This window comes from Candoia aspera, chromosome 10, assembly GCF_035149785.1.
Source record: "Candoia aspera isolate rCanAsp1 chromosome 10, rCanAsp1.hap2, whole genome shotgun sequence".
Classification (NCBI taxonomy): Eukaryota; Metazoa; Chordata; class Lepidosauria; order Squamata; family Boidae; genus Candoia; species Candoia aspera.
In genome coordinates this window covers 9,057,448-9,085,252 of record NC_086162.1, presented here as the reverse complement: position 1 = coordinate 9,085,252, position 27,805 = coordinate 9,057,448, and the positions used below count along the sequence as shown (strand labels likewise).

At 44.3% G+C, this 27,805-nt stretch overlaps 1 protein-coding gene across 2 annotated transcripts in view; it reads right to left on the bottom strand.

Annotated features, from left to right (window-relative positions):
- Positions 1-513: 513 nt before the first annotated feature.
- MFSD2A (MFSD2 lysolipid transporter A, lysophospholipid) overlaps positions 514-27,805 on the bottom strand; it is a 35,030-nt gene continuing 7,738 nt past the window's right edge. For both annotated transcript variants that reach the window (XM_063312379.1, XM_063312378.1), the window contains 11 exons: positions 21,638-21,761; positions 20,772-20,850; positions 18,509-18,681; positions 16,891-16,981; positions 13,710-13,831; positions 12,689-12,772; positions 5,888-5,971; positions 4,737-4,849; positions 3,283-3,426; positions 1,535-1,711; positions 514-900 (listed from right to left, as the gene is read on the bottom strand). In XM_063312379.1, the coding sequence (XP_063168449.1) occupies positions 840-900; positions 1,535-1,711; positions 3,283-3,426; positions 4,737-4,849; positions 5,888-5,971; positions 12,689-12,772; positions 13,710-13,831; positions 16,891-16,981; positions 18,509-18,681; positions 20,772-20,850; positions 21,638-21,761 (1,252 nt within the window). In that variant the 3' untranslated portion in view covers positions 514-839. The remainder of the gene's footprint in view (positions 901-1,534; positions 1,712-3,282; positions 3,427-4,736; positions 4,850-5,887; positions 5,972-12,688; positions 12,773-13,709; positions 13,832-16,890; positions 16,982-18,508; positions 18,682-20,771; positions 20,851-21,637; positions 21,762-27,805) is intronic.

Genomic DNA, 27,805 nt, shown 5'->3' with positions numbered 1-27,805 from the left:
TTTTAATGTAAATTATTAACAAATCCACAGTTTTCTTTCTGAACATATATATACAAATAGGAAAACATGACATCTTTATATGTACAACATTAAGTTATTTTAATTAGGTTCTTGATATACAGAAATATATATATATATATATATGTATATTTATATATAAACAGGAACACCATAGGATGGTTCTGCATTAGTTGCATCTTATTTACAGGGGGAAAAAAGGCATAAGGTCATGTTTTGGCAAGGTCAAGCCACCAGTGTAATATACACCAAGAAAGGACCATCTGAGTCCATGATAATATAATACATAATACAATATTGACTAGAAAAAAACATACCAAAATACATTTAACAGTACTTTAGAGATTTGCACCAGTTCAGTGGGTGGATGAGTGATAAATAGCATATGTCTAAAGCAATGTTCCTCAACCACGGCAACTTTAAGACTTGTGGACTTCAACTCCTAGAAGCTTTGCTGGCTGGGGGGTTCAGGGAGTCGAAGTCCACATGTCTTGAAGTTGCCAAGGTTGAGGAACATGGGTCTAAAGGATGTCATAATTCAACAGAATTTTGCGAACTGATTTTGGCAAAAGACAGACTGAGATGATGCGTATTCTCATTAGAGGTATCTTCTTGAGTACCAAATGGTCAAGTATCTTTGACAGCTGGTGATCCATGGATCCCTCCTAAGGAACAACATCAGCCAATAGTTGATTTCCAGAGCAGACTTTAAGGCATCACAGGCTCTTCCCCATGGGAGCAAGTCAGCATCTCCTTCACAGTAGACGTCATGGTGGCCCCATCTTCTAAGGATCCCGGGGGTAAACCAAGACAAGGTGGGGTCACACGATGCTGGCTAATTCTGTAGAATCTGATTCGGTGCTACTGTTGCTCTCTTCATCTCTGGAGGAGCCAAAGTATAGAAAAGGAAGCGCAACGGTTTAGTGGGCAAAATTGTCTCTTTAGCAGAGATTCAGGGACTGGGTTCACATGTTGCCTTATGCCATCAAGTGGTCTCCTTGATTTTGGCCCAGCCAACTCTGGTTTATTCTACAAAAGATGATTAAACAAACTATGGCTTAGTCTATGATGCAGCATGTGATCCAAGTCAGTTTTGGGGAGAGAGAAGGAAGATAGTGTGTAATATAAGACCAAGCTAAAACTGGGGATCGCTTTTGTGCCAGTACCGGTAGTCCTCGCTTAACAACCGTTCATCCAGTGACAGTTTGGACTTACGACAGTGCTGAGAAAACCGACTTACGACTGCTCCTCGCACTGTGCCAGCCACTGGTGGTTAGTAGAAGCCACAAAGGACATCACTTGTGTTATGACATCATCGCACAAGGAGTGATACATATTTCTTGGATGTTGGTGTGATAACACAATGACATGAGTGATGTCCTTTGCTCCCCTGTGGACATCCAAGCTGCTGGCCCATGAAAGGCAAAGCCCAGCCCACCTTCCCTCTTTGTCAGGTGCTCAGCCTGAGGAGACACCTTCTTCCCTTCTCTCTGGTTGCCTGTGGCAGACCCCTCACCTTAGATTCTGCAGAGCTTTCTTGTTTTTCCGCCGCCTCTCCTCATCAATGGGGTACAGCTTAAAAAGGAGCAGGCCGAAGATGATCAATGCCACTGGCGCAGCAGACACGAGCATTTTCAGGGTCAGGTTCACCTCCTCTGGTTGGGAGCAGCCTCGAGTCTTGTATCCTGCAAAGCTGCAACACGTTAAGCAGAGGGTTTGAATGACATTACTGGAGGCCAGGGTTCTGACCACTTCATAGTGATAACAAAATTACAGGTAGTCCTCGCTTAATGACAATTGGGACCAGAATTTCAGTTGTTAAGTGAAGTGGCCATTAAGCAAATCCGACCCGATTTTATGACCTTTTTTGTGGTGGTCATTAAGCAAATCACCACAGGCATGAAGCAAACCATGTGGTCGTTAAGCAAATCAAGCCATTCCCCATTGTTTTTGCTTGCCAGAAGCCGGCCGGGAAGGTCAAAAATCACATGACCATAAATGTCGGACGCTGCGACGGTCATAAATGTAAACCGGTTGCCAAGTGCCCAAATTGTGATCATGTGACCATGGGGACACCACGAAGGTCATAAATGGGAGGGATGGTCACAAGTAGTTTTTTTCAGCACCATGGTAAGTCCGAACTGTCGCTAAACGAATGGTTGTTAAACTAGGATTACCTGTAGTATAAACAATGCAAGGGGAAGAACAACGATCTAAGTTGGCTCAAGGTGGAAAATGCTGTATATAGAGTTTAAACTCAGAGCTTTTGCTTGGGGTAATATTTTCACTGTTGGCTGCCCAGAGTTGTTGTATACAAGATGGGCGGCAGAGAAATTTGACAGGTAAAATTTGACAGGTATGAATCATGATGTTTCAGCCAAAGCAGGCAGAGATCTGCTAGAACAGGAAGTGTGCATCCAAACTACCAGTGAATTATGGCACTCCTTCAAGCTTAGAGATAAGAAATCAAAATCAAGATGGAATAAACCGTCACGAATGATTCACAAGTGAGTAAGAATCATGGCTGCTTGAGCCCAAGTCTTCCAAGTCTAGACTCCAATCGTATCATAGATCCTAGGCTGCCAAGTCCAAACCCCTGCTCAGAGCCAGAATGCCCAACCCTAACCCTGACAAATGGCTATTCAGATTCTGCCTGAATGCATTTAGCAATGGACAGATCGCTCTTTTCTTCGGGAATTGGCTCCTAATTTTTACTGTTAGGAAGTTTTTCCTAGCATTCAACTGGAGTCTGTCTTTCTGAACTGCTGACCGTTATTCTGGGTACTGCACTACCGGATGATAGGCTAGGCCAATGTTTCTCAACCTTGGCAACTTTAAGATGTGTGGACTTCAACTCCCAGAATTCCCCAGCCAGCTATGTTGGCTGGGGAATTCTGGGAGTTGAAGTCCACATATCTTAAACTTGTCAAGGTTGAGAAACGCTGGACTAGGCTATAGCCTTCTTCCACAGGACAACCTGCTGACATATCCTTCGTTTTTTCCCCAATGGCAAACAAATCTGGTCCCCCCACTTTCTCCTCCTGGACCTTCCCAGTACTCTTCTCGGACCCTATCCTAGCTTCCTGGATTCCTCCTAAATTATTAGCAACTTGTGTATCAACTGGAAATAATTGATGGCCAGACATGTCAGAAGAGAGATTTCTTTTGAAAAGACAAACACTTCCAGATGATTGTGATTCCTAGATCCTGAAAGAGCTGGGATGCTGAATTCTATTAGCAAACAGGGTGATGGTGAAACCTTACTCTAAACTGAGTGTGGAGATCCCCAGAGACACTCCAGAAGCAAACTTGGTGAAGAAGACGTAGAAAGAGAAGAAAATAGCTTCATGGCCTCTGGAATCTGGGTGCTGGAGGTTGAAATCATCCACAACGTCTGGCAACATAGACCTAATCAAGGGAGACAAGGCAGAAGCCAACTAATCAGTTTAGCCACAAGGAGGTTCACAAAAGAATAAGGCAGGAACCAGATCCTTCCCAAAAGCTGCCACCAAACTATTTTTTTTAATGCAAAAGAAAGGGAAATCACACAGGTAATGATTATTGTAACTGTTTTTAATTGCTTCACAACTCTATTTTTTTCTTTTCCTTTTCCTTTCCTTTCCAGTCAAAAATGACTGAGCAGCTTATACTTCAATGTATAGTAATAGAGTTGAAATAGGATATAACAACCAACTGGCAAATCAGATACCCAACAATCAACAGAAGCCACATATCCACGGGGAACCAAAATCCACATCATTCCCAAAGACCCTTTGGAAGAGCCAAGTCTTAATAGCATTCCAAAATCCTAACAGGGTTGGGGCTACTTTGATCTCCAGGAGTGATCCCTGTCCTCCTTTGGAGGCCACTCCAGAGAAGGGGGACAGGAATGGAAGTATCCTGCCCTGCAATTCCTGATGTCAACAATCCCTGGGGATTGCAAGCTGAGTGAGCCCTCCCTTTCAGCTGTCTTCAAACAGGCCACCTCAAAGATACCCATGTCCTGAACAACATAGGACTTTAAAGGTGACAATCAACACCTTGAATTGCGCCCAAAAGCTAACTGGCAATTAGTGCAGCTCTTGAAGTAGAGGTGTCACAATGACAAATTGGGTTGTGTCCATAACTCATAACTTACACAAAATTCAATCCAATCTAGTTTTTGTTCTGGTCCTGCCTGATTTTTAAGCCTGATGATGCCTCCTTTTTAGGAGTTCCAGAATGCTGCTGAAAGGCAATCCTCCCCTCTCCAAAAGTTGGGCATTTGTTTGAAAAAGAACGAAGAAAGGAGTGGATGTTACTTTGGGGCACTTTATCAGGATCTCCTCACTCGTACCTTGAAAAGGCTCTGCGCTGAGTGAAAATCCAACTGTTAGAAAACCTGGGATTAATCCTGAAAATCTACCTTTATATGACCATCTTTATATGACCATCTCCCTATCTTTAGATCCTTTATGAAAAAAATGCTCTGCCCGGAATAAGGAAGTGTCACGAGCTACAATGCAAGTTAAATGCCAGTCTTCTGTATCTTTTAAGAATGGAGGCATAAAAAACTAAATATGAAGCGGTGAAAGCCGGGAGGCTTCGAGGACCAGAAAAACATGTTTAGAAGGAACCCTATCATTTCCTCACCGCATTTTCCTCACAGACACTGGACACTGCAATATAATATTATAGGAGTTCTGAAAACAGGGAAATTATACTAGAAATGAACTCACCAAGGCAAGAGGAAAGCAGCAGCTACACTCATTCCAGCTGCAATGGCCACCACGTAGGTCACAATGAGGTTACTTTCCAAAATCACAACCAAAATGAGGAAAGGAGCGGCAGACTGAAGAATGAGAAGAGAAGAGGTGGTCAAGAAGATCACTTTGCTTAAAACGTGAATGAACTTATACAACTGCACTATAACACATCCTAGTAGAAATGGGACTTTGGGCACAACGGGGTCTCTGGAGAGTTGGGCTAGGCTGAGAGCTAAGAATGGCTTGGTCATCAGGGGAGACTTCTTGAAGACGTCTTCTTTTTCTGGCTCATATGCTGCTTCCCCCTCTATACCGTGGCTGCCAATGAGAACCTAGCTATAGTTAAGAGCAGTTGTGCTTATACTTTCTCAGATACAACCATGGGCTGAGAAGAAACTTCTCAAAATATTTGTCAGTCTAGTTATGGCAATACATTTAACTTGACTCAGATAGCAGACTTCGAACTGGTTATGCTAAATCATATTTACACTCACCGTGGTTCACTGAATAAGCCATAGTTGGCTGGTTTCATACATCATTCTAAACCACAACTATATATAGCACAGCTGGGTTCACATACAGGGTTGCAGCTGGGGCGGGGGGAAGCGGGGCATATGCCCCGGGTGCCACGCTGGGGGTGTGCGTGCCAAAATGAGCACTGGGGTTGGCGCCAAAATGGGTGCGGAATCCACGTTTGCCCCAGGTGGCACAGACCCTAGTTGCGGCCCTGTTCACATATACTGCTAAGACCTAGCAAAATGAAACAAACCACCTTATCTCTTAGCCTGGTGTGCAAGCAAAGCTATTGTGTCCACCAGAAAGAAAGAAATGGGCACAATTTCAACCCCATCATGTCCAAGATTGTCACAGCCAGGCCCTCAGGATTTGTTCTCTGAAAATATAAGTAGGACACACATGTGGCCAGGATGGTCCTGCCACAGGTCTTAGCCCTGTCCAAAAACTGATGTCTCTGAAATAAATTTTCAGTTTCTGCGGCACCACCTGGATGAGGCTTTCCTATCACTTCTGCATGTGTTTTATTTGAATGGTTTTCATGGAGGCCTCATTCAGAAGCTGTCTCAGCAGGTAATAGGGCTGCGTTAGTCTCACCGAGATGTACTCACCGAGATGCCAAAGTAAACAGCAGTTTTCTTCCCAAAACGACTGAGAAACCACTGCCAGAAGGGGATGGTCAATGTGGCTGAGAGCTGCAAGACAGCAACAAAACAGAAAGGAAAGAAAGTTTGTTACTTGAGTTAACCAGAAGAAGACTTTGCAATGGATTTTGTGACAGTTTACAATGCCATGTGTGGAAAATCTTCTGCTCTAATGATCTTGCAACAATGCCCACTGATTCCATAATTTTTTGTGTAGGTGGATTGCAGTCATGCTTCATCCATAAAAATGTACAGACAGTGGAAACTCTTTCCATCTATGTTTTAATCACGTATGTTTTCTGCAGGCCTTCAGCTCCTTGTTTATAAATCAGTTGGAGTATAAAGAAGGAGAGACATCCCGTTTGGTGCAATGGTTAAGGCTAGAAACGGGCGACCATGAGTTCTAGTCCCGCCTTAGGTACAAAGCTAGCTGGGCCAGTCATTCTCTCTCAGCCCTAGGAAGGAGGCAATGGCAAACCACTTCTGAAAAATCTTGCTAAGAAAACTGCAGGGACTTCTCCAGGCAGTTGCGAGGAGTCAAAAACTGACTCGAAGGCACCAAAAATAAATACATAATTAAAAAATAATAATAAAATAAAATAATGAAAGGGAAGTTATCTATTTTTCCCAGCATTTTTTTCCTTTTCCTTTCCTTTTCCTTTCTTTCATTCTTTCCCCTCCTCTTTTTAATATTCCTAAACAACAGTAAATAATAATACAGCGGAGACCTCAATATTAAGTATCAAGCTCAAGATACAAATCCTTATTATGTTACAAATAATTCAATGCATTTTGCAATAGGCTATCAATGCCACACTTAGTTTTAATTGCACAATTCAAGCAACCTTTGGTTCATTAACATCTCAGAATTATAATTAACATTGATATAAACTTATTTTCTCCTTATCTTTAAAGGTTCAAGTTATCTAAATTAGTACAATGTTTAACTGTTTCTACCTTATATTGTACAAATATTGCTGCACCCAGCTACTATCTTATTTGCATCTTATAATACAACAAAACAATTCACTACAAAACCCCACACGCACACACAAGGAATCAGGTTCTCCCAGATGAATAGGCTAATATTAATTTTCCCACACCCATGGGAGGCTCATTCTAACTCTTTGACCTAGTCTAGTCAGAACTTTTTTTTAAAATTACAATAAAATAATCTGCCTTCTCTTCCTACTCAGTTGAAAAGAAGAGAAACAGGTTGCATCCATTGACCAGACTGGCAGAAGGTTTTGGTTCCAAAGAAGGAATTTAAGCTAGATGACATGTGGGAGCCAGAGATTCGTGGTTAGTTTTTTCCTTAGTCCGTTTTTCTTGTGGCTTTGAATGTTCAGGCCCTCTGGTTGGTTTATGTTCAGTATATTGTGGCAACTCACGAAATGGACTAATTCAGTAACCAGGTTAAGCATGCTATGTGAACACAGCAAGAATGTGCTTTATATCCTGTATGAAAAAGCAACCAGGGCTGTAGGCTGAAAGCGATGTGGGCCCTCTGGACATTCAAATATTCCACCCTCCCTTTGTGCCTGCCAAACTCCCTGCCCCACCTGCCGTTTGCAAAAAGTTTTCTCTGATGTAAAAGAAACAGAGAAATTGGCATGCTTCAAATCAAAGTCCACCCCCTCTTAAGTCTAGCGTCATCTTTGTATTCAATAATGCCCTTGGACCGACATTCGCATTCTTAGAAAATATAAATAGCAGCTGTCAGCCAACCAGAGCTTTGTTTGGAAGCACATCCAGGGAAAAAAGCAAAGCGCGAGAAGAGATTTGCCCTCTACTCTTTGAATAATGCAAGACTGCTTCCGATGACAGACCAGGCCTTTTCATTCTCCTGCTGCGGCGGCCCAGACCGATTCTTAATCTTCTGGGGAAGGGGGGCACGGGCGGCTGGGGACGGCAATGGCTCTTTGACTGAAACAGCTTAAACTTTCCCCAGCCGCTTCTCTTACGTTCATGACCAGACTTCCTAAAATATAAAGTTTAGCCCCTGACCTCCATAGGAGTGAGCTATAAATGGCTGCTTTGAAGTTTCGATTCCCATTCAGTTTGGCTTTCCCCAATGGCTGCTCTACATATTAATGGCATCTCAGAATTTTGGACAGCAAGGATTCAGATGGGAAGGTGGCAGCAGCTTTGCATACAGAAAACTAGCATATTAGCATCTCTCTTTTGTGACATTCTGGTCTACTACAGATGGGGAGATGTTCTTTTAATGTGGGAAATTGAATCCACTCTTCCTGCCTGGAGTGGTAACACTCCCAACTGCATTTGGAATAAAAAGCAGAGGAGACTAGCAGTTTATGGATATTTTTGCTATAGTCCAGTCAGGAAATCAGAAGACGCTTAATCCTTGGGAGAAGAGCAATGGCAAATCTCAATAAAATAGTTAAGAGCAGAGACATCACACTGACAACAAAGGTCCGCATAGTTAAAGCAATGGTGTTCCCCGTAGTAACATATGGCTGCGAGAGCTGGACCATAAGGAAGGCTGAGAGAAGGAAGATCGATGCTTTGGAACTGTGGTGCTGGAGGAAAATCCTGAGAGTGCCTTGGACTGCAAGAAGATCAAGCCAGTCCATCCTCCAGGAAATAAAGCCAGACTGCTCACTTGAGGGAATGATATTAAAGGCAAAACTGAAATACTCTGGCCACATCATGAGAAGACAGGACACCCTGGAGAAGATGCTGATGCTAGGGAGAGTGGAAGGCAAAAGGAAGAGGGGCCGACCAAGGGCAAGGTGGATGGGTGATATTCTAGAGGTGACAGACTTGTCCCTGGGGGAGCTGGGGTGTTGACGACCGACAGGAAGCTCTGGCATGGGCTGGTCCATGAGGTCACGAAGAGTCGAAGTGACTGAACGAATTAACAACAACAACCTTTATACACCCCACTGTTTCTATCCCGACCTACTTCTAAAGATTCACAAGGGTATTACCACCACCTTGGAGGGACAACCCTCCTTTTCACATTCTCTGTTTCTGGGATGGATCTGAGTTTGGTTTGCTAGCAGGTTTTGCTGGAAAGGTTTGGCCAAAATGGACTGTCCAAGCAAGAAAAAAACCCTATTGGGAATCAAAATTAGTTGCTAAAAAACGGTATGTGCTATTATAATGGCCGTGTGAAATTTAATCGCTGGTCAAAATGAAGGAATAAGGCAGAGCACATGTGAACAGGACCCTGCTGAACCCATTTCAGCTTAATCTTAGAACAACATGGCTTTTGTTTGTGGTCCTAGAGAAGATCTTACATTCAGAGCCAATGCTATGGGAATAGACTAATTCAGTATATAAGGTTTATGTATGTCAACTCTGAGAGCCAGTTGGTCTAGTGAAGAAGGCAACAGGCTAGAAACCAGGAGACCGTGAGTTCTAGTTCTGCCTTAGGCACAAAGCCAGCTGGGTGACCTTGGGCCAGTCACTTCCTCTCAGCCCTAGGAAGGAGGCAATGGCAAGCCACTTCTGAAAAACCCTGCCAAGAAAACTGCAGGGACTTCTCCAGGCAACCTCTGAGAACCAGACATGATCGAGCAGATTAAAAATAAATGTTAACTTTATATCATATATATGTGTGTGTAACATACTTGCTTCTGTGATCTTTTCTACAGCATTTAGAGGAATGGTTCCACAAACCAGCCCTTAGATGTAAAACCATGCCATAATGGTAAGTTTGGTCCATCACTTTTTTCTGCTCCTTATTTCCTCTTCCTCTTGGGCACTGTGTGAATCCTTTGTGATGAGAATTTGCTTAAGACTTGCAAGAACTCCAAAAAACCCCTAGCATTTTTGTTGGAATAATAATACTACCAAAGTAATAACAATAGCAATACTATCACTACTACTAACAATCATTGTTTCGGTAAGGCACAGTGTCTTTTGAACTGGTGCTTGTTACAATTAAAACGTCAGAATGTCACAGATAACCAGTAATTACAAATCATTAGGATTAAGCGGCCTGTTTAAATTATCTGCAGGGAAAAGACTCTCAAATTATGTTTTTCCCTGCTTTGAAGCTTCACCTTTCCCACCCCAAGTGTCTTTCCTTTTCCTATGCACATCACCAAACTAACCTTACTCACACTTGTATTGAAATGCAGTTTGGGCCACTCTATAAAGCATTTCACAGCTTCTAAATTTTGTTGCAATTGTCCTGCTTGTTAAGAACTAGACAGGAGAGGTCAAAGCAAGAAACAGCATCAGTGCAGGGTCCTTCATCCTTAGCTAGATACTTCAAATCTCAAAGCCAGTGTGTCTTCAGCATGACCGCCAGTCCAGCCCTAAAGAGGGTTGTGCTCCATTGATTGCCATTAAAGAAATCTGAAGTCTGCTTTGAAAGTGTGCTTTTGCTTCAGGTAAGGCTGCCTAACTAGCCGTACCTGTCCAGATGTTTAGGAATAGGAAGGGGGTGCAGGAAGACATTTCTGCTCTGGGAATCAAGAGCAGGCTTGGTGGTGGCACACAACAGAGGAAGCGAGTGGTCATCACAGTTTAATCTGCATGTTTTCAGTCTGGTGCATTTTTCACACAACACACTTAACCTGGCTAGTGAATTGGTTGAAATAAGGATTATCACAGACACTAATAGTGGTTGGAACACATCAGTGCCCATACATCCCATGCTACTTCCCCTTCATTGACATCCCTCACTGCTTGTGCATCAGAGGGACATAAGTACCTGCTGGTAGTGTTCCAACAACCCACTGAACCTGGTTCTTGAGTTAAACCTACTTTGGGGATCTGCAGAATGTACCAGACCATAAATTAACCAAATAGGCTGGGTAAATGCAGTCTCTAAGGCCATCAAAAACACAAAGTAAGCTCAAAACAAACTCTGCAAGTTTTGCGTATGCAGATCCTAGGTTTATAATTGACTTGGTAAAGCCAGGAGTGGGCGTGTGTCTGTCCAGGTGGGGGCTATGATGTTAACATTTTCCTCTATTCCCTGTTCAACTGGAGGGTCGTTTTTTGAGAATGCAAAAAAGGAAAGTAATTTCTGAGTAGCGGATTATGGGTGGGAGTTTGCAGTGCTAAGTCTGGTGAAATGACTTGCAGAGTTTGTGGGTGGGGGGGGTTGGCACGTTTTACGTTTTGATGGCTTTGGATATTGGGTTCCCCCAGAGGGTTTGATTAGTTTACGATCCAGCGCATTCGGCAGATTCCCCCCCACATAGGCGAATTTCCTCAGTACTTGGAAAGAGAGGGGGTTTCTACCCATTTCTCACTTGGCAGACAGCCTGATCTCTCCTTCCCCTCCTTCCATTCATCAGCCTGGAAAGGCCTTCTCAGACAAACTGGCTCCAAGACTTTCATTCAGAGCCTCTCCCTGATAAACACTCAAGCCTCCTTTTTCCCTCATGATTAAGGGCAGGCAGGGGGGGAAAAATGGCAGGCTTCGGACAAAAGACTAGCCTGGTTTTTGGTTTTCATCTCTTTTCAGGACAGCTCTAAAAAGCACACAAAGAAAGCCTTGTTTGCGATCACCGACTCTGTCTTTCCAGGAACACGGTTAACTGCCCAGGCCTTCTGTAAGGTTGCATTCCCCGTAATGTCCTCCAGTTCCCTTGCAGAATCTGACAACTGAAATACTTCTGGGTGCATTCACACAACACTTCTAACCTGACTACTGAGCAGACCAGCACTGGGATACATTGGGCAATGCCTTGTCAGGAAAGGCCCTACCCTCCGGTCCAGATGTCCTCTAGAGAGGACCTGTTGAGATTCCCCATCTTCATGAGATTCATGGGGTAAGGATAAGACCCCCACTCTTTGGAATATTCTCCCCCTGGAAATATGGATGGTCTGAACCTTGCTGGTGTTTTGCAAACATGTTTAAACAGGTCTATTTGAATTTCCTTTGGGCCATTAGTTTTCCTTAGGCGCCTCATTGTGGGGTCTTCATTTCATTCTTGTTTTCTTGTATCATGTTTTATCATATTGTGGCCCACCCAAGGTCCACCAGGATAAATATTGGGCAATAAATAAATAACCCAACTTTGGGGTTTGGAAAGTATATTGAACCATAAACTAACCAGATGGCCTAAGTTCATCCAACAGATTAAGGCACATGAAAACTAACCAAGCAAGCTTAGTAAGTGATATAAAACCAGCTGTGAGGCTTACAACTGATCCAGCTATGCCTGTTGCGTCAATGCAGTCTTGTGGTAGTACAGGTACTCCTTGTTTAGCGACCATTTATTCAGTGACAGCTCAGACTTACAACGGCACTAAAAACCTGACTTATGACTGGTCCTCACACTTGTGACCATCATAGCATCCCTGCGGTCAAGTGATCTTGATTTGGGTGCTTGGCAATCAGTTTGCATTTGCGACTGTCGCAGCATCCCACAGTCATATGATCGCCATTTGCAACCTGTCCAGCCAGCTTCTGGCAAGCAAAATCAGTGGGGAACCGTGCGATTTGCTTAACGGCCATTGCAAAAATGCTCGTAAAATCAGGTCGGATTTGCTTAATGGCCACATTGCTTAGCAACTGAAATTCCAGTCCTGATTGTGGTTGTTAAGTGAGGACTACCTGTATATAAGAGTCCTTTGAGGCAAAGCAGCATTGTGTTCTCACATTGCAAAATGTGGTGGACAGACTAAGAAAACGGATTCTCCAGCTCTCTTTGGAATCCAGACCACCATCCAACCTCCCTCGTAACTCCCACCCTCCATGCCAGAGAGAGTTGAGCCCATGTAGAAAATGGGAGAGAGAGAGAGGGAGGGAGGTCATCGCATGCCCTGCAGAACACGTACCATGATGGCGAGCAGAATGTTCTGGAACTCGTTGCGGAATCCCAAGGTGTAAGTGCAGAACAAGGCAAAGTTGCCTTCCAACAGCTGGGAAGAAACAAGAGGTGTCAGTGGAAAAAGCAGGCGCATTTTGGAAAGGAAAGATCTGATTCGTCAAGATAACTGTAAGACTTCTGCACCGAGCTAAGGCAGGGGCAGTTAATTTAAAGGAAGTATGAAAAGCCCAAAGGAAGCTTAACATAGGTATTTGTCCCAGTTTTCACAAAACCAAGGTCTGCCTTAACCCCTAAGTTTCTGTGTTCTTGGATAGTTGCAAGAAGTAAACAGGAGGTCCACATACAGATTGTTTCTTCCAGGCATGAAATGAGAATTTGTTTAAAAAAAGATGTTGACCTGAAAAATACACCTTGCCAGGATAAAGTTCCTCTATGAAATCCCAGAAGCAAAAGTCTGTAGGAATACTCCTTTGTTTTGACTAGTTAAGGGTAGGGATGCAAAGAAGAGAAGGCCACTGGATAATGGCCACCAGGAAGGGAAGAGGTAGGGGCAACAAACATTCATGACATTCCTGGAGGTTTGAAGTGGGGGAGTGGAATTCATTGTCCATTATTGAAGTGGAAGCAAAAAACAGAGCAGAGTATTCAGCCAAGCAGTGACCTCAGCATCATTCCTGCTGTCTGGGCAGTACATTCTCAAAAACGCTGAGGCTGTGGGCATTCTTAGAAAGCATCCGGCATTTGGAACGTGTAAGGTCCTTCAACTCTGCCCAAGAACCAGACAAGCAAAATGAGTTTATAAACGAGAGCTTGGTCCTCACTAGGTTAAACATTTAGGAGAAAGGATCTGGGATTGGGGCCCATTTAGGAAGCACTCAAGATATTCTCGCAAATGTGTTCCAGGTAGATTCAAGCTCTGGGTGAATGTGGGTTCAGTTTTTGTTGTAGTTAAAAAAATTCACATGGATGGAAGCCTGATGATGAAAAAGCCTAGAAGGTGTGATGGGAAAGACTAGCTGTTTTCTCACCATGAAAGCCAGGGAGGTGAACAGGAAAGCTGCAATCAGCTTGATGTAGGGTCCGTGTTTCATCACCAACTTCAAACCCTGGAAGAAGGAAACTGGCTTAGCAGGCTGGAGTTCAGAAGACTCTGTGGAACAAAGCACAAGGAGCAGGTGACTCCCTTCTCTTCTGTGGACGTTCTGCATCACAGGTATTTGGCCACCTCGTTGTTGGGACATACCATGTGTTATTTCTCATGTTCTGTGCAATTCCAAAATTTTTCCCATTTGCATGATTTATCCTAGTTTTGCCAGCCAGAGTAGGAGAAGACAATTACAGGTAGTCCTCAACTTACGACCAGAAAATTCGTTGTTAAATGGTGCAGTCATTAAGCAAAGCATCACATGACCACACCTGATTTTACATTTTTTGCAGCAGTCATTAAGCAAATCATTAACTGAATCATGTGGTCATTAAGCAAATTACGTGGTTAAGTGAATCACATGGTTCCCCATTGATTTTGCTTGTCAGAAGCTGGCTGGGAAGGTCGCAAATGGCAATCATGTGATCCTGGGATGCTGCAACTGTCATAAGTACATACTGGTTGCCAGGTGCCTGAATTTTGATCACGTGACCATGGGGATGCTGCGACGGTCGTAAGTGCAAGGACCGAGTGCAAGTCACTTTTTCCAGTGCCGTTGTAACTTCAAACGGTCGCTAAACAAATGGTTGTAAGTCAAGGACTACTGTAGGAGAAAGGACAGCCCTTTCCCACCCTACCTACCGTTTTGAAGATGGACATTTCAAAGAACTAAATTCCATTATTATTGCCATATTGTTTTGCTTTTCTTCCCTCCTGAAGCTTTGTCTTACCTTGTGCGTTTTTCCCCCAGAGAGATGATGGTGGTTGAGTTTTTATACGCTGACTTGTGTGCCTGGTTTTATGTGTGCATCATATATGCATATAGATTTTACACGCAGTGCCAGAGACAGGCATGTCACACGATAAGAATAACGCAAATTGTAAGGCCCAAGATAAAAGATCTAAATAAAAGTCAGCACGACTGACTTGCAGTGGTCACAAATTCTAAACAAAAGTTGTATCAAATGCACCACGCGAGATGTCCAAGAAAATTTCAAAGGACAACCGCCTTGAGCAAGCCATTCCTCCTTCACAGTAATGAGCTCGAATCAGCAGTTTCCTGGGAGAATTTCCTTTTCAAGTATCTCCAGTGAAATGTAGAAACCTTCATCGTTTTCCCTAAAAATGCAGGGTAGGCAATCTGAAGATGATGCAAATTCCCCTTACGCCACAAGCAGCACGGTTGTTCAAGAGGACCTATTTCCTTAACTGCATATTTCTTCATTTGATTTATTTGATTTCTGTAGCGGCCATCTCACGATTAGCGTGCGTTTCCTTTAGCCCATCCCCTTCTCTAGCTCAGGGGGAAACAATGGCAGTCCATAGGCTGCTTCCCAACCATTTTATTGGTGCTCTCCCCCCCAGCGAAGGTCACTGTACCAAAATTGAGTGACAAGCTGCCAAATCAATGGAAGAAGACCTTGGACAAAGTAGGTAGTGGGATAAATGTGTGATGCCTTCAGTTAATACCACAAGTGAGTCAAATGTTCCAGCCCTGTCCCTGATGACGTCATCACGCCAGTGCCATCATTGGAAGTTTGCCCATGAAACTTCCTCTCCTGGCTAATCTTAATATTGACCTAGGACTTTCCCTTCAACAGACACCAAGGAAGGTTCCTCAGACGTGAAGCCTCTGGACAAGGGTGAGGCATAAAGTAATATTTGCTGAAGAGGAGTGGCTCTTTTGATAAGCATCCTCTAGACAAGGCCTCCAAGTGACCTTGGGTTTGGGAGGGCTTTCTGTCAGAAGGTTGAAGAGAACGTCACGTCCCACTGAAGAAAAAGCAGAGAATAGGTCCAGGGAGTGAGCCAACGTCCGCTCCCCAATGGCTGGTTCAAACCAGAATGTGGGGTTTCCCCATGAGAAACTTGAGCCAGGCAGGGCAGGTTTATGCAATCAACAGTTCTTGCCCAAGACTGCCATTTTCTCCCTCAGCGTCTACCCAGGCATTAAACAGGGGTGGCCACTGGAGAAAAAGTTACAATAAGGATGTCGCAAGGGGCAAGCAAGAGGCTTTTGTAACCCTCCGAGGGGTCTGCTTACATAATCAATAGGAGGCAGCAATACTGAACATGCCTCCTGTATCCAGCAAGAGAAAAAATCCACGCTTAATCAAAGGGTGTCATGGGGGTGCTGGCATGTCTCAGGGTAGCAATCTCTGGGGCCAGTGAACACTTCTGAAAGGATGATGTAGAGGTCTTCGTAAAGTGGCTGTCCTGAAGGAGCTTGCCTGCTTACAAAAAGGTTGCAGGAGTTGGCCCGGATTAAGGGAGGGTAGTGGTGAGGAAGTTGGAGCCCTCCATTTGGCAAGTTCAAGTCCCCATTAAACCATGGGCCTCTTGGATGACTCTGAGCCAATCTTCCTCTCTCTCTCAGTCCAATCTACTTTCCAGGATTGTAGTTGTGGAAATACACTTAGGGGCACCTCCTATGTCAGACGCCTTGCACACTCAGTGAAAAGGCAGGACTGAAATGAATAAAGGCTGGCATGTGGCCGACTATCTTCCTATTGATTTAATTATTTTAAAGTAAAAGCATATTTAACAAAACATTAAAGTCAGATGGTCAGGGCCTTGTAGGCTTCAACAGAGGTGTCCATGTATACCACAATGTCCCTCTCTGATGCAATATATTATTTCATCAGATTATTCCACCCTGATTATGGATTCACATCTGTTTTGATCTCAGTGACTGTCTGGACAAATTAGGCTGGGCCTTTCACTTCCAAGACCCCTGCCCTCTAGAGCAATGTTTCTCAACCTTGGCAACTTTAAGACGTGTGGACTTCAACTCCCAGAATTCCCTAGCCAGCATGCTGGCTGGGGAATTCTGGGAGTTGAAGTCCACACGTCTTAAAGTTGCCAAGGTTGAGAAACCCTGCTCTAGAGACAGGTATCGAAGCCAGTTTATCCCAACCTTGGCAACTTGTGTGAACTTCAACACCCAGAATTCTAAGCAAGGACCATGCCAGCTGAGGAATTTTGGGAATTGAAGTCCACACATGTAGAAGTCGCCATACATAATGCATAATAATACATGGTGTTAGTTGATTCGCTTGCCTTACCTTGCCTTTCTCGCACGCCTACAGACAGAACGGTAGCACAAAGAATATAAATCCCACCGATGACACCGGCTGCAATCATGTAGGCATTTCTCTGTAAAAGGATGGAAAGGTTGGTGAAAAAAAAAAAAGAACAAAATACTCCAGATGAGATGCAATACTTCAAGCAGGACATCTGTGCCGAAAAGCATCATTGGATACTTATTGGCCATGAAGAATTAAAAGTTTTAGGATCTGCTCCAGGAAAGGAGAACAGCCTTCAATTGTCATTATTGTTATATTAAAAATAACAATATTGTATTGTGTTGTATTATTAATCCTTCCCAAAGCAATTTCAATTTATTATGGCCTTTAACCAGCAACACCCCTCCCCCCCAAAACAAATTCAGTTAAAAGCGGTTTCTTAAATAAAAGCACCCTGAGAATTTGACTGGGGCACAGTATAAAAGTTCAGCAACATATCAAACATCCCGGCTGGCTTCACACACTGCAGTAAACCATGGCTTCTTTTAAACATGACTGGTTCCACAATTCGTATGGCATGGTTTGGGATGGTAAGCCAAAAGCCAATAGACCGTATTTGATTGCCAGAACCTAGCTCTAAGTCTCTCACCATGTTAGACCATACAACATACTGGCTCTTTTAGCTAAATGATGGTCCTCAGAACCATTAAGAGGGTGGATTTTTCATCTTGTTCTAGTGTTTTACAAGTTAAACCAGTGTTTCTCAACACTGCTGGCTGGGGAATTCTGGGAGTTGAAGTCCACACATCTTAAAGTTGCTAAGGTTAAGAAACACCAAGTCAAACTATTAATCAACATCAATAATCCCAGAATCCCAAACATTCTTCCAGATAAAATCAAACACTGATTACAATATACATCCTGGTGAGGATGATACAAGATTTGCAGATTAGTAGCTAGGTCTGAGAAACTGTGTGTCTATAATATTGTTTCTCTACAGAGTCAAAGGGATTTACACCCTACATGCATATTTTTTGATATACTAGAGTAAATTACGGTGTTTTCCTTTTTCTTCTGACACAAATTCCATTTCTTTGGGAAATGAAAGACGGACGGACCAAAGATTCTAAACTTTTAACCAGGTCAGTGACACACCTGACGGCTATACCTTCAGAGCAAGCCTTTAAGCTTAGTTTGTTTTAATGGGGGTTACCTTGTTGTGGCTTAGCATGTTGTGCAAATCCAGCCTATTTAATTTACTCAGTATTCAATGTAGTGTGGAAACCCAAAATAAGAGTATTATTTAATAATCCGTTGAAGCATCTTATATGAATGCAGCTTATCAGAACAGCTCTGCCCCCTTAGAATCAAAGAATATTTGATCTCTTATGTTACTTTGATCTGTTCCCAATTACCTCTGGGAATAAACAAGAAGTTGGACAACAGCTCTGTCCCATTTTTGCTCCCTAGGAGAAGATACTCAGTGACATCCCAGCTCTGAAGCCAGAGCATCAGTCTGTTCTCTTTGGTCATCCACACAAAGCAGCCACAAAAATAAGGATTGGTTTTTTTTCAACTCAGCCTTGAGTCATGGGCTTCAGCCAGACCCTTTACCCCACTGTAGCGAGAACACAGAGTTCTCCAAAAGGGTCCATACCGTGTCAGAGAGCGAACCAGTGTCATGGGTGATGTTGACTTCCTCTAAGACCACTGATGAGTTGTTCGTGTTCAAGAAGGGTGGGTCGGAAATACACGGTGTATCTGCTTTGCCCACAATCTGCCCTTGGATGGCTGTTCCTAGGACAGTCCCAAGCACTTCTACTGTCATGCCTGTGGAAAAACGGGATAGAGGCTGTGATTAGACTAATAAAATGCAGGTTTGAGGCACCTTTCACAGGTAGCAGTAGATGCTGGTTTTAACACATTTAGCACCTGAATATCAGCGCTCACAGTTCAAGCTAAACCATGCTTTAAGTTAACTGCAGTTTCATCCAGTCCATTTCACTTACAACACCAGGCCATGAAGCATAATTTACACATGGCAAGGCTGGGTTCATAAACTCCTAAGGGTTGTCCAACATGCTCAACTGAGCCACAGTGGAGTTTCTGGTTCATCACCTGGTGAACACCAGCTTCAGCCAAGCCATCCTGTTAACCTATAATGTGCTTCTTTGGTGGGGAGGGGGGATAGAATGTTATGTGAATGCAGACACTATGTTTTGTTAACCAGGGTCTGTGGTTTAGCATGTTGGGCGAACCCAGTCTATGTGTTCCTTTTCTAAAAAAATAATTTTTATTAAAAGGTTTTACGTAGGTAATAAGAAAAACATTCAAAGAAAGAAAAGAAAAAAGAAAAAATATAGCAAAGAAAGCATGAAAAAGAAAAAAAAAGAAAAAACAGAGAGAAAAGAAGATTGAAAAAAGAAAAAGAAAATAAAAAGACAGATATATAACAAATATATAAAGACAAATATAAAGAAATGGCTTCTGATATCCCTCTCGGCAGTTATACATACCATTCTAATCAAACCACTCTCTCCAATTTCATCTTAATTCCCTTCTTTCTATAACCTATTTTTTCTAATCCTCAAAACCATAAACCACAAAATCATTTTCTTTCTCAGGCGAAAAGTCCATAAGGGGTTTCCAGTCACTGATGAAGGTCAGTAATGACCTTTCTCTAATCGAAGAAGTCAATTTGTCCATCTCAGCAAGTTCTGTCAGTTTCACCAACCATCCCTCCGTGGTGGGCAATGCCGAATCTCTAAGCCACTCAATGTGCTCCAAGCAATACCCATTCATCTGAAAGCTTCCAGGGGAGCCATGTTCAAGTAAGCAGCTATTGAAGATGGGTTTCCCAAACGTCAGAGAAAAAAATGCACCTGTATCTCTCAGAGAAAAAAATGCACCTGTATTTCCTAGCTATTAGGTCATATTCTTTCCCCAAACAGGGGAAAATGAGATCTGAGCTGTGAATTACAAAAGAGGGGAAGAGATAGGATTCCTAGTTAATCCTTTACTACTGGGTTATGTCACTGTTGATGGAGGTCATGTTTTGACTGTGGTCTGAAAGTTCCTGGGACAACAGTGAGCTACTCTTTACACATTAGGTGAGTGGAGTGGATTACCAGAATAAAGGATTCAAGCTAGCACACCAAAATAAGGGCTACCTTAAATACGCTATGTATTACTCCCTGGGTTTTTGCACGGAGGAAGAGGCCACCACATTGGAAACTGAAGGCAGCTATTGGAGAACTCTATAAACAAGCTTCTTTCTATCGCTTCCACTCAATACAAACTTGGTACATAAGGAAGTAAACATCCACACTTTTTGTTGCAAAAATGACCTCAGTGCAACAGGATCAAGCTGCCCTGTCCTTTACATTTCTTCAGATCACTGGGGCAAATATTAGGAACAGCCCTTGAAAAATGGAAAGAAAAGGTAGACTGGAAAACCTTGTAATTTCCTGCCATCTTCCTTGGGTTCAACCATGCACTTTTGTGCATGTTTCTGCAAACACTGACATTAACAACTAATCATCAGTGGGCTAATAGACCTCCCATGAAGCCACGAGAGTCTAGGGCAGTGTTTCTCAACCTCAGCAAGTTTAAGCTGTGTGGACCTCAACTCCCAGAATTCCCCAGCCAGCATGGCTGGCTGGGGAATTTTGGGAGTTGAAGTCCACACAGCTTAAACTTGCTGAGGTTGAGAAACAGTTGCTGAGGTTGAGAAATAGATTCCCAAGCCTGTATATGTATCAGGAAGGGCCATCACACACACACACGCACGCACACACACACACAAATCATGGTGTTTCACAGTCCAGTGGGTCAGATGGGGAAGAGCCAGCTTCCAAAGTTAGAAAGGTGGAAGCCTTTTGATCTTAGTTTTGCATAAACGGAGATGGTGGGCTTCTTACGGTAGGCTGTGGCAGAATCCCTTTCACTCTGCTCTCTGCTGATGAACATGGTGAGGGCAGAATAAGGAACATGGAAGCACTGCAAAGGAGAAGAAAAAAGACACTGAGCTTGCACATACAAATTCAGCATTTAAGTGCAAAATATAAAAGGATGTGGCACAAGATGCTGGGCCACAATCGTCATAAAGATTTGATTTGATGTGGCAGATGCAAAGTACATAATATTTTTGGAAGAAATAATTTTGGGATGGGAGAGGAACCAGCTGGACAAACTTTGGGACCTTATGAGCGCAGAGCCCAACAGGACAAACTTAATTCTAAAAATATGTTGGGAGAACATATTCAGCGTGCAAAATCTGGTTCAGATTGAAGCAGGCTATGCTGACTGAATTGATTGGGATCCTTCTATGGCAAAAATGCCACCTCCCCCCCACCCCACACAATTACAAGGACTAGAAAAGATTCCCAAGATTGGAAAAATTAAGCCAAGAGATTCCGTGCAGTGGGATTAGAGTGGGATGTGCCTGCAATAGAACAATGAGGACTAAAATCTTATTTTAGAAACAGGTTATCAGAGATTCGTGTTCTATAGCAGAATATACAGTACACAGCATGGTCAATTCAAGGCTGCTTTTCATTGCTAAAATGTTCATTTCTTGCTTATTTCAGCTCCCCCCCCCCCATCTTTACAATCTTAAATCCAGCATTTTACCTACATGCTGGTCTTAAGATGGCCAGTGAAGGTGCTGTATGGAGCAGAAGATCAAAGCAAACAAGGGCAGGGAAAGGGAAAGGAGGAAGGGAACACAGCAAAGAAGAAGGACCAAAATCCAAGTTCAATCTGTATCTCAAAAGGACAGACTCACCGTCACAAGGGTCTGAAAAATGCAGTAGAAGAAAATGTACCACATCACTTGCCCTTGAGAGATGTCGGGCACGAACCATATCATGAAGTAGGAGATCACAGCAAAGGGAGTGGAAAAGACAATCCTGTTGGGGGTTCAAGCAAAATGAAAGGATTAATATATTTGGGTGCTTGGAGAAAAGTCAAAAAAAGGCAGGGTTGATATGTCACACCATTCTGACATACGTTAAGTTGGTTTAAGGTCCCAGGTGGACGGATCAGCACCATCTCTGCAAAATTGCAACCCATGTGGGGTACAGTCCTCATAGCTCTGCTCCAATCCCATTGGCTGCATCTCTAGCTGGGTAACCCCAGCTGGAAACCCAGACTTAACAGCAGTTATGGAGTGTTTCATTGAGAACAAGCAAAGACAGCACCAGATTTAAGAAAAACCACTAACACAACAAACTCTCTTGTGTTTCTACCCAATGCCAATTTTCTGGCCAGGTTCTCACAATGCCCAACTCAACCCAATATAACGGCTTCACTGTGCAAAGCCACAGAAATACACCATCTTGTGGCTTAATATGATGACTTAATTCATCCAGCATGCTAAACAACAGCTGAGTGCCCACAAACTGCTGAACCACAAACCAGCCAACCCTATTTGGCCTAATCCAGCCTTTCTCTCTCTCTCTCTCTCATGAGTCTCAAACACATAAAGCGGCTTGCTTCTTTCTGGCCTAATGCAGGAATAAACAAGAGGATGGTCTGTGAGCATCCCTTTTGGTGCCCCTAGAACAGTGTTTCTCAGCCTCAGTGACTTTAAGCTGTGTGGACTTCAACTCCCAGAATTCCCCAGCCAGCATTCTGGCAGTCCACACAGCTTAAAGTCGCTGAGGCTGAGAAACACTGCCCTAGAAGTGAGGCCTTTTTTTTTTTTAATTGCAGAATGAACGTCTTAAGACTTCTAGGGGCCTCAGGCATCCACTGCACCCCTTGAAGCTCCTTGTGCACTCAGAAGAGACCCTGCCCCTCTTTTGACTGCAGCTCTCAGTTTTGAGTGCAGCTCTCAGCATGGCTCACAAGACCCGGGATGACATCAAACTGCTGGAAGGCACGGAACCCCTGGCTTAGTGCCCTGCAGGATTCCAGTCATCGGTCTGAATCACGAACTACCGCTTAGCCACTCTCCAGCCAAGCCACTGCAGCTTGTTCAAAGAACCCACCCAAGATAAATGTCAAATCCTGGTTAGACTCCTTCCCAAGCCGTACAGTATCTGTTGTTCGGCAGACGCCGTGGCCTTCAGCTCCTCCCAGTCTCAGCTAGCATGGCCAACAGAAAAAGACTGTAGGAGAGACATACCCAAACATCTGGAGGATGTCAAGACGCCTACTGTTAATTTAAACAGTAAATTTACATCTGTCCTAAATATAGTTGGGGAGGCATGATCTTCCAGCCTCAAATATGAACTAAAAGGAGTAAGATTGGCCTTTTATCTCTAAGCTAAACCATATTGCTGGGATCCAGACAGGAAATGCAGCTAAGCATGATTCTCTCCAGTCAATGGCTGTAATGCTCTTGTAAATTTCTAAGGGTTCTAAGATTTAAAGGTGACGTTGAGTTAACATATCCCAGGACCTACAGGGAAGGCAGGGGAGGCTGGCTGGCTGGCTAGGTTGGTGGGGCAAGTTACCAGAAAGTACCAAAAGCAGAGCTAAGTTTTGCAAAGATTCTGTTTCTCCAGAAGAGCCACAGAAGAGGACTAGAGGAGTTTAAACACCACTTGCAAGTGACAGGAAAAAGCCAAGTTGGTCTCCTCAAGACTGGGAGAAAGAAGAGCGAGAACAAGTGTGCATGCCTGATGTGCAAAACGGGAACAGGGAAGAGAGGAACCAAGCCTTCCATTCAAGTGACTAGAAGGACTGAATATGTTTAGCTGACTTCACTTCCCTGCAGGACTGCACGTTCAGATAAGAGTATCCAGGAAGTGAAATTTCTGCAGCCGAAGCAACTGTTTTGGGGCATTTTCATAACAAATAAATGAATGACCGTGTAAGTTTCGGTAGATCACAATCCACTTCTTCAGATGCACACTACTTGCTTGCTAGTAGAATGTTTACAAATCTACGTCTTTTTTTTAGTCACATGGGAGCAAATTTTACCCATCACACACAGACATGCATAGTTTAACTTCTCTAAGCATTGTTACCATGAGAAGTTACCACATGGGAGGAAGCAGATCCATTTTAGCTTGAGATATATTTTATGAGTGCCAGGACAATGGTCAGACAATGGTCTATCGAAGGAAGGAAGGAAGGAAGGAAGGAGGGATGGAGGGAAGAAGGACAGAAGGAAGGAAGGAGGAAGGAAGGAAGGAAGGAGGGAGGGAAGAAGAAGGAAGGAAGGAAGGAAGGAAGGAAGGAAGGAAGGAAGGAAGGAAGGAGGGAGGGAGGGAGGGAGGGAGGGAGGAAGGGTGGGAGGGAGGAAGGAAGGAAGGAGGGAGGGAAGGAAGGAAGGAAGGAAGGAAGGAAGGAAGGAAGGAAGGAGGGAGGGAGGAAGGAAGGAGGGTGGGAGGGAGGAAGGAAGGAAGGAGGGAGGGAAGGAAGGAAGGAAGGAAGGAAGGAGGGAGGAAGGAAGGAAGGAGGAAGGAAGGAAGGAAGGAGGGAGGGAAGAAGAAGGAAGGAAGGAAGGAAGGAAGGAAGGAAGGAAGGAAGGAAGGAAGGAAGGAAGGAGGGAGGGAGGGAGGGAGGGAGGAAGGAAGGAAGGAGGGTGGGAGGGAGGAAGGAAGGAAGGAAGGAGGGAGGGAAGGAAGGAAGGAAGGAAGGAAGGAAGGAAGGAAGGAAGGAGGGAGGGAGGGAGGGAGGAAGGAAGGAAGGAAGGAGGGTGGGAGGGAGGAAGGAAGGAAGGAAGGAAGGAAGGAAGGAAGGAAGGAAGGAAGGAAGGAAGAAGAAGGAAGGAAGAAAGGAAGGAAGGAGGAAGGAAGGAAAGAAGGAAAGAAGATTTCAAACAGATTTCTGACATTAAGAGTCATTTCTATTTCTGCACTGAGGGCCTCAGAGATAATTTTATGTCCCACAAAAACAGATTCCTTTTTCTCATTTCTTTTGCATCCTGCCCAAAAAGGTAAGGCTGAAAGCAGGAAGTGAAAGAGGAAGATCCTGGACATGTGGGTTTGCCTCCTGGCTAGTTCTCTGCAGTGCTGTGGAACACAATAATGACGTGTCCCAAACGGTGAAGCAACCCCAGGTGGCTCAGGTGGGCTTCTTGCAACCCAGAGCAGCTCCCTTCTTCCTGTTGCTTCTGATATACGCAGGGATTGCTAGTTACTCAGTGTTTCCATGGTCTTCCCAGCTGGCTTATCTTTACAAACTGTTACTAGATTGGCAAGGAAACTGACGTGGCCAGCGGTGCAAATCTGGTTCTCTTAGGGGAAGGAGGGGGAAATGCCCTTTCAGGAATCCCTCCGGCCAGGGACTCTCTTGGCAAGAGCAGGAGCCGAGCGGAGCAGTTCACAAGCAAGCCCCAGCCCAGCCGGTCTCACATCCCACTCACCCCACAAGGGTGACTCTTTGACTTGGAGTAACCTCCAGTCCAAGGCGTGGCCATCAGACCAGATGGTGGGAGGGAGCCAGATGGAATGTTAGCAAGCACACACGCCCTGCCTCCCCATTGGCCGAGCGAGGATGGTGTGTTCCATGCACACGTCTCCTCTCCCATGCCACACTTCTTCCTCCACCCCCCTCCCATTGCATAACCGGCTTTAACCGTTTCTCTTCTTGGGAAGAGGAAGGACGCCCATCAGCCGTTTGCTTGGCCTCAAAGGAGAACCAGTCAAGAGGGAACCCAAGCTGGCCAGTGGTCTGAGCGCAATGCAAACCTGTCAAGGAAAAAACTGAAAAGGCACCCGGTCTCTGCTGCTGGCTTGTGAATCCGCTTCTTGCCCTGATGAGCATTAATTGCAGCCTTGGCTTTGGGCGATGCCAAGGCACTTCTGTTAAATACATGGGAAGAAACGCCAGAGAAAATGTTGTGGGTGGGGAAGGCGGGAGAGAAGAGAAGGTAAAGGGATGGCAAATCATCTTTTTTCAATGGGCATCCAGGACAAACCACAATGACGCAAAAATGACAAAACGGGCGTCGCGATCTCACAGTGCCAATCCCGGCTTTCGTACTTACATTCCGAGATGGGATGCAAGGACCTAAGTCACAGAATTTGCACTGGGAAGTTGGGGCACACGTTGGGTCAATTTTCCCCCAGAGATGCCCGTCCTCCCTTCCCCCTCCTCCCCACACCCAGCAAGCGCCCTTTTCTCCTGCATCTGACGAAGTGGACTATAATGCATGAAAGCTCAGGGAATGAAAGAGCTGAAAATGCTGCAGGCTCCACGGCTAGCATAACAACAGCTTGGAAACTTTTTATACTAAAGCCTCCCACCTAGAAACCGATGGGAAAAGAAGAGCAGCTGCCTGTGATTCACTGGGTAGATTTACTTTGTGCCTTTCCTTCAGGAGCTCCAGGCCCCTAACGCTGCAACCTCCAGTTTCAACCCCCCACCACAATCTGCCGGTGAGAATGGCCGGACCAATAACCAGATTCATACAACATGCTGAATGGGGTTACTGTACTCAATTAGCCCATTTTCTGGGTTTGCACCACACACAATATCTTGAGCCCTACACTACTCAATGGCCTGAACACTCAACTAGAGCAAGGCCCCCTCCCTCTTCGCACTGAAGATGTTGCCTAGTCTGGCAATGAAACATCTGCAAGAAAACAACCAAGGCTCAGAGAGCACCAAGGACTCCACTCAACTAAGTGCATGTCCACCCACAAAACCCTGACCAAGTTTAGCAGATTGTGCAAATGTCACCCCTGAGTTTCCACAGGCTGGCTGTCTCCCCCATCCTAGTCTGACAAAGTAGCAAGTGTCACGGGCTTTCTTACAACTGTTGTGCAATTCTTGCAGCCACAAAAGAACGTGAAATATACTGATCGCATGCTCTGTTGGCCTGCCCACTGAGCCTCGTGGGCCTGGTGATCTTTTACATCAAGTATCTCAGAAAGAACATGCATAACGGAGGGGCAGACCAACTTTCCAGAAATTCTGGAATCAAATATGTAGCATTACTCAAAAGATTCTTAAAGGGGACTTACAACTGAAACCGAAGCTGTTGCTCTTGGGTTTGATGGACCAACAGCTTGAGAAGCAACATGGGACTCTGTTCTTATAAATGATAACAGCAGCAAGACTCAAAGGTGCTCAAAGGTGGAAGGATGCAATTTCCCTCAATGGAGGACTGGATGATAAATTGATGGAATTGGTGCAAATGGCTAAACTGACAGCGCTGATAAGAGAAAACACTGTAACTAGATCTGTTTCCACCTGGAAGCTGCTCTTCGACTACTCATTTGTAACGCAAAAGAATAAAGTCTTGATTTTAGGTTTTGATGACTGAATGGTTTGATTTTAGTAATACAGTGTTACTAAATGCTTAATTAATAGTAAAAGATTAACTTTTATGTACTGTTTATACCTGTGCTGGAAAAGGTCAGAAGCCACTGGTCTGATAGGCTCTTTTCCTTATTTGTGCACCATTTTAGTTTTTCCTGTTTCTTTTTTAGACTTCTGTTCTATCAGTCCTATATTCTGCATTATGTGTCTTAATTATATCTTGAAAAATTAAAAAAAAAAAAAAGAAATCTTAAGTATGAAAAAAAAATGTCCATCTGAAATGGCTGCAAAACTTCCCATGGCTTGATTGCAGAAAGCGAAGGAGAAAAACTGAGCTGGGGGGTGCCTTTCCAAAAGCTATGGGTGGCAACGTGCATCTGGCAGGGAGGCAGCCCCCACAGAGCACATCCTACATGGGGATCTGCTTCTGAATCAACGTGCATCGGGGTGTACTGCAGAGCGAAGGACAGGCACATAATCAGAGGCATGAGGACATGACCTCCTAAACCCCAGCTGCTGCTTGCATCAGGGGACGCTAAACTTAGCTGCTGATAAGGGGGCTGTTTCGGGCCTTCCAGAGGAAGTAACTAGGCCAGCAACTGCCCTGGGCGGACGCCAAGCGGAGAAACAATTGGTGCAGGAGGGCACTTCAGCCCGACTCAATACACCTGCCTTCCTCTAGCACAGTGCTCCCAACAATTTCAGCTCAGCAAAGCTACCAAGGGTGCAATAA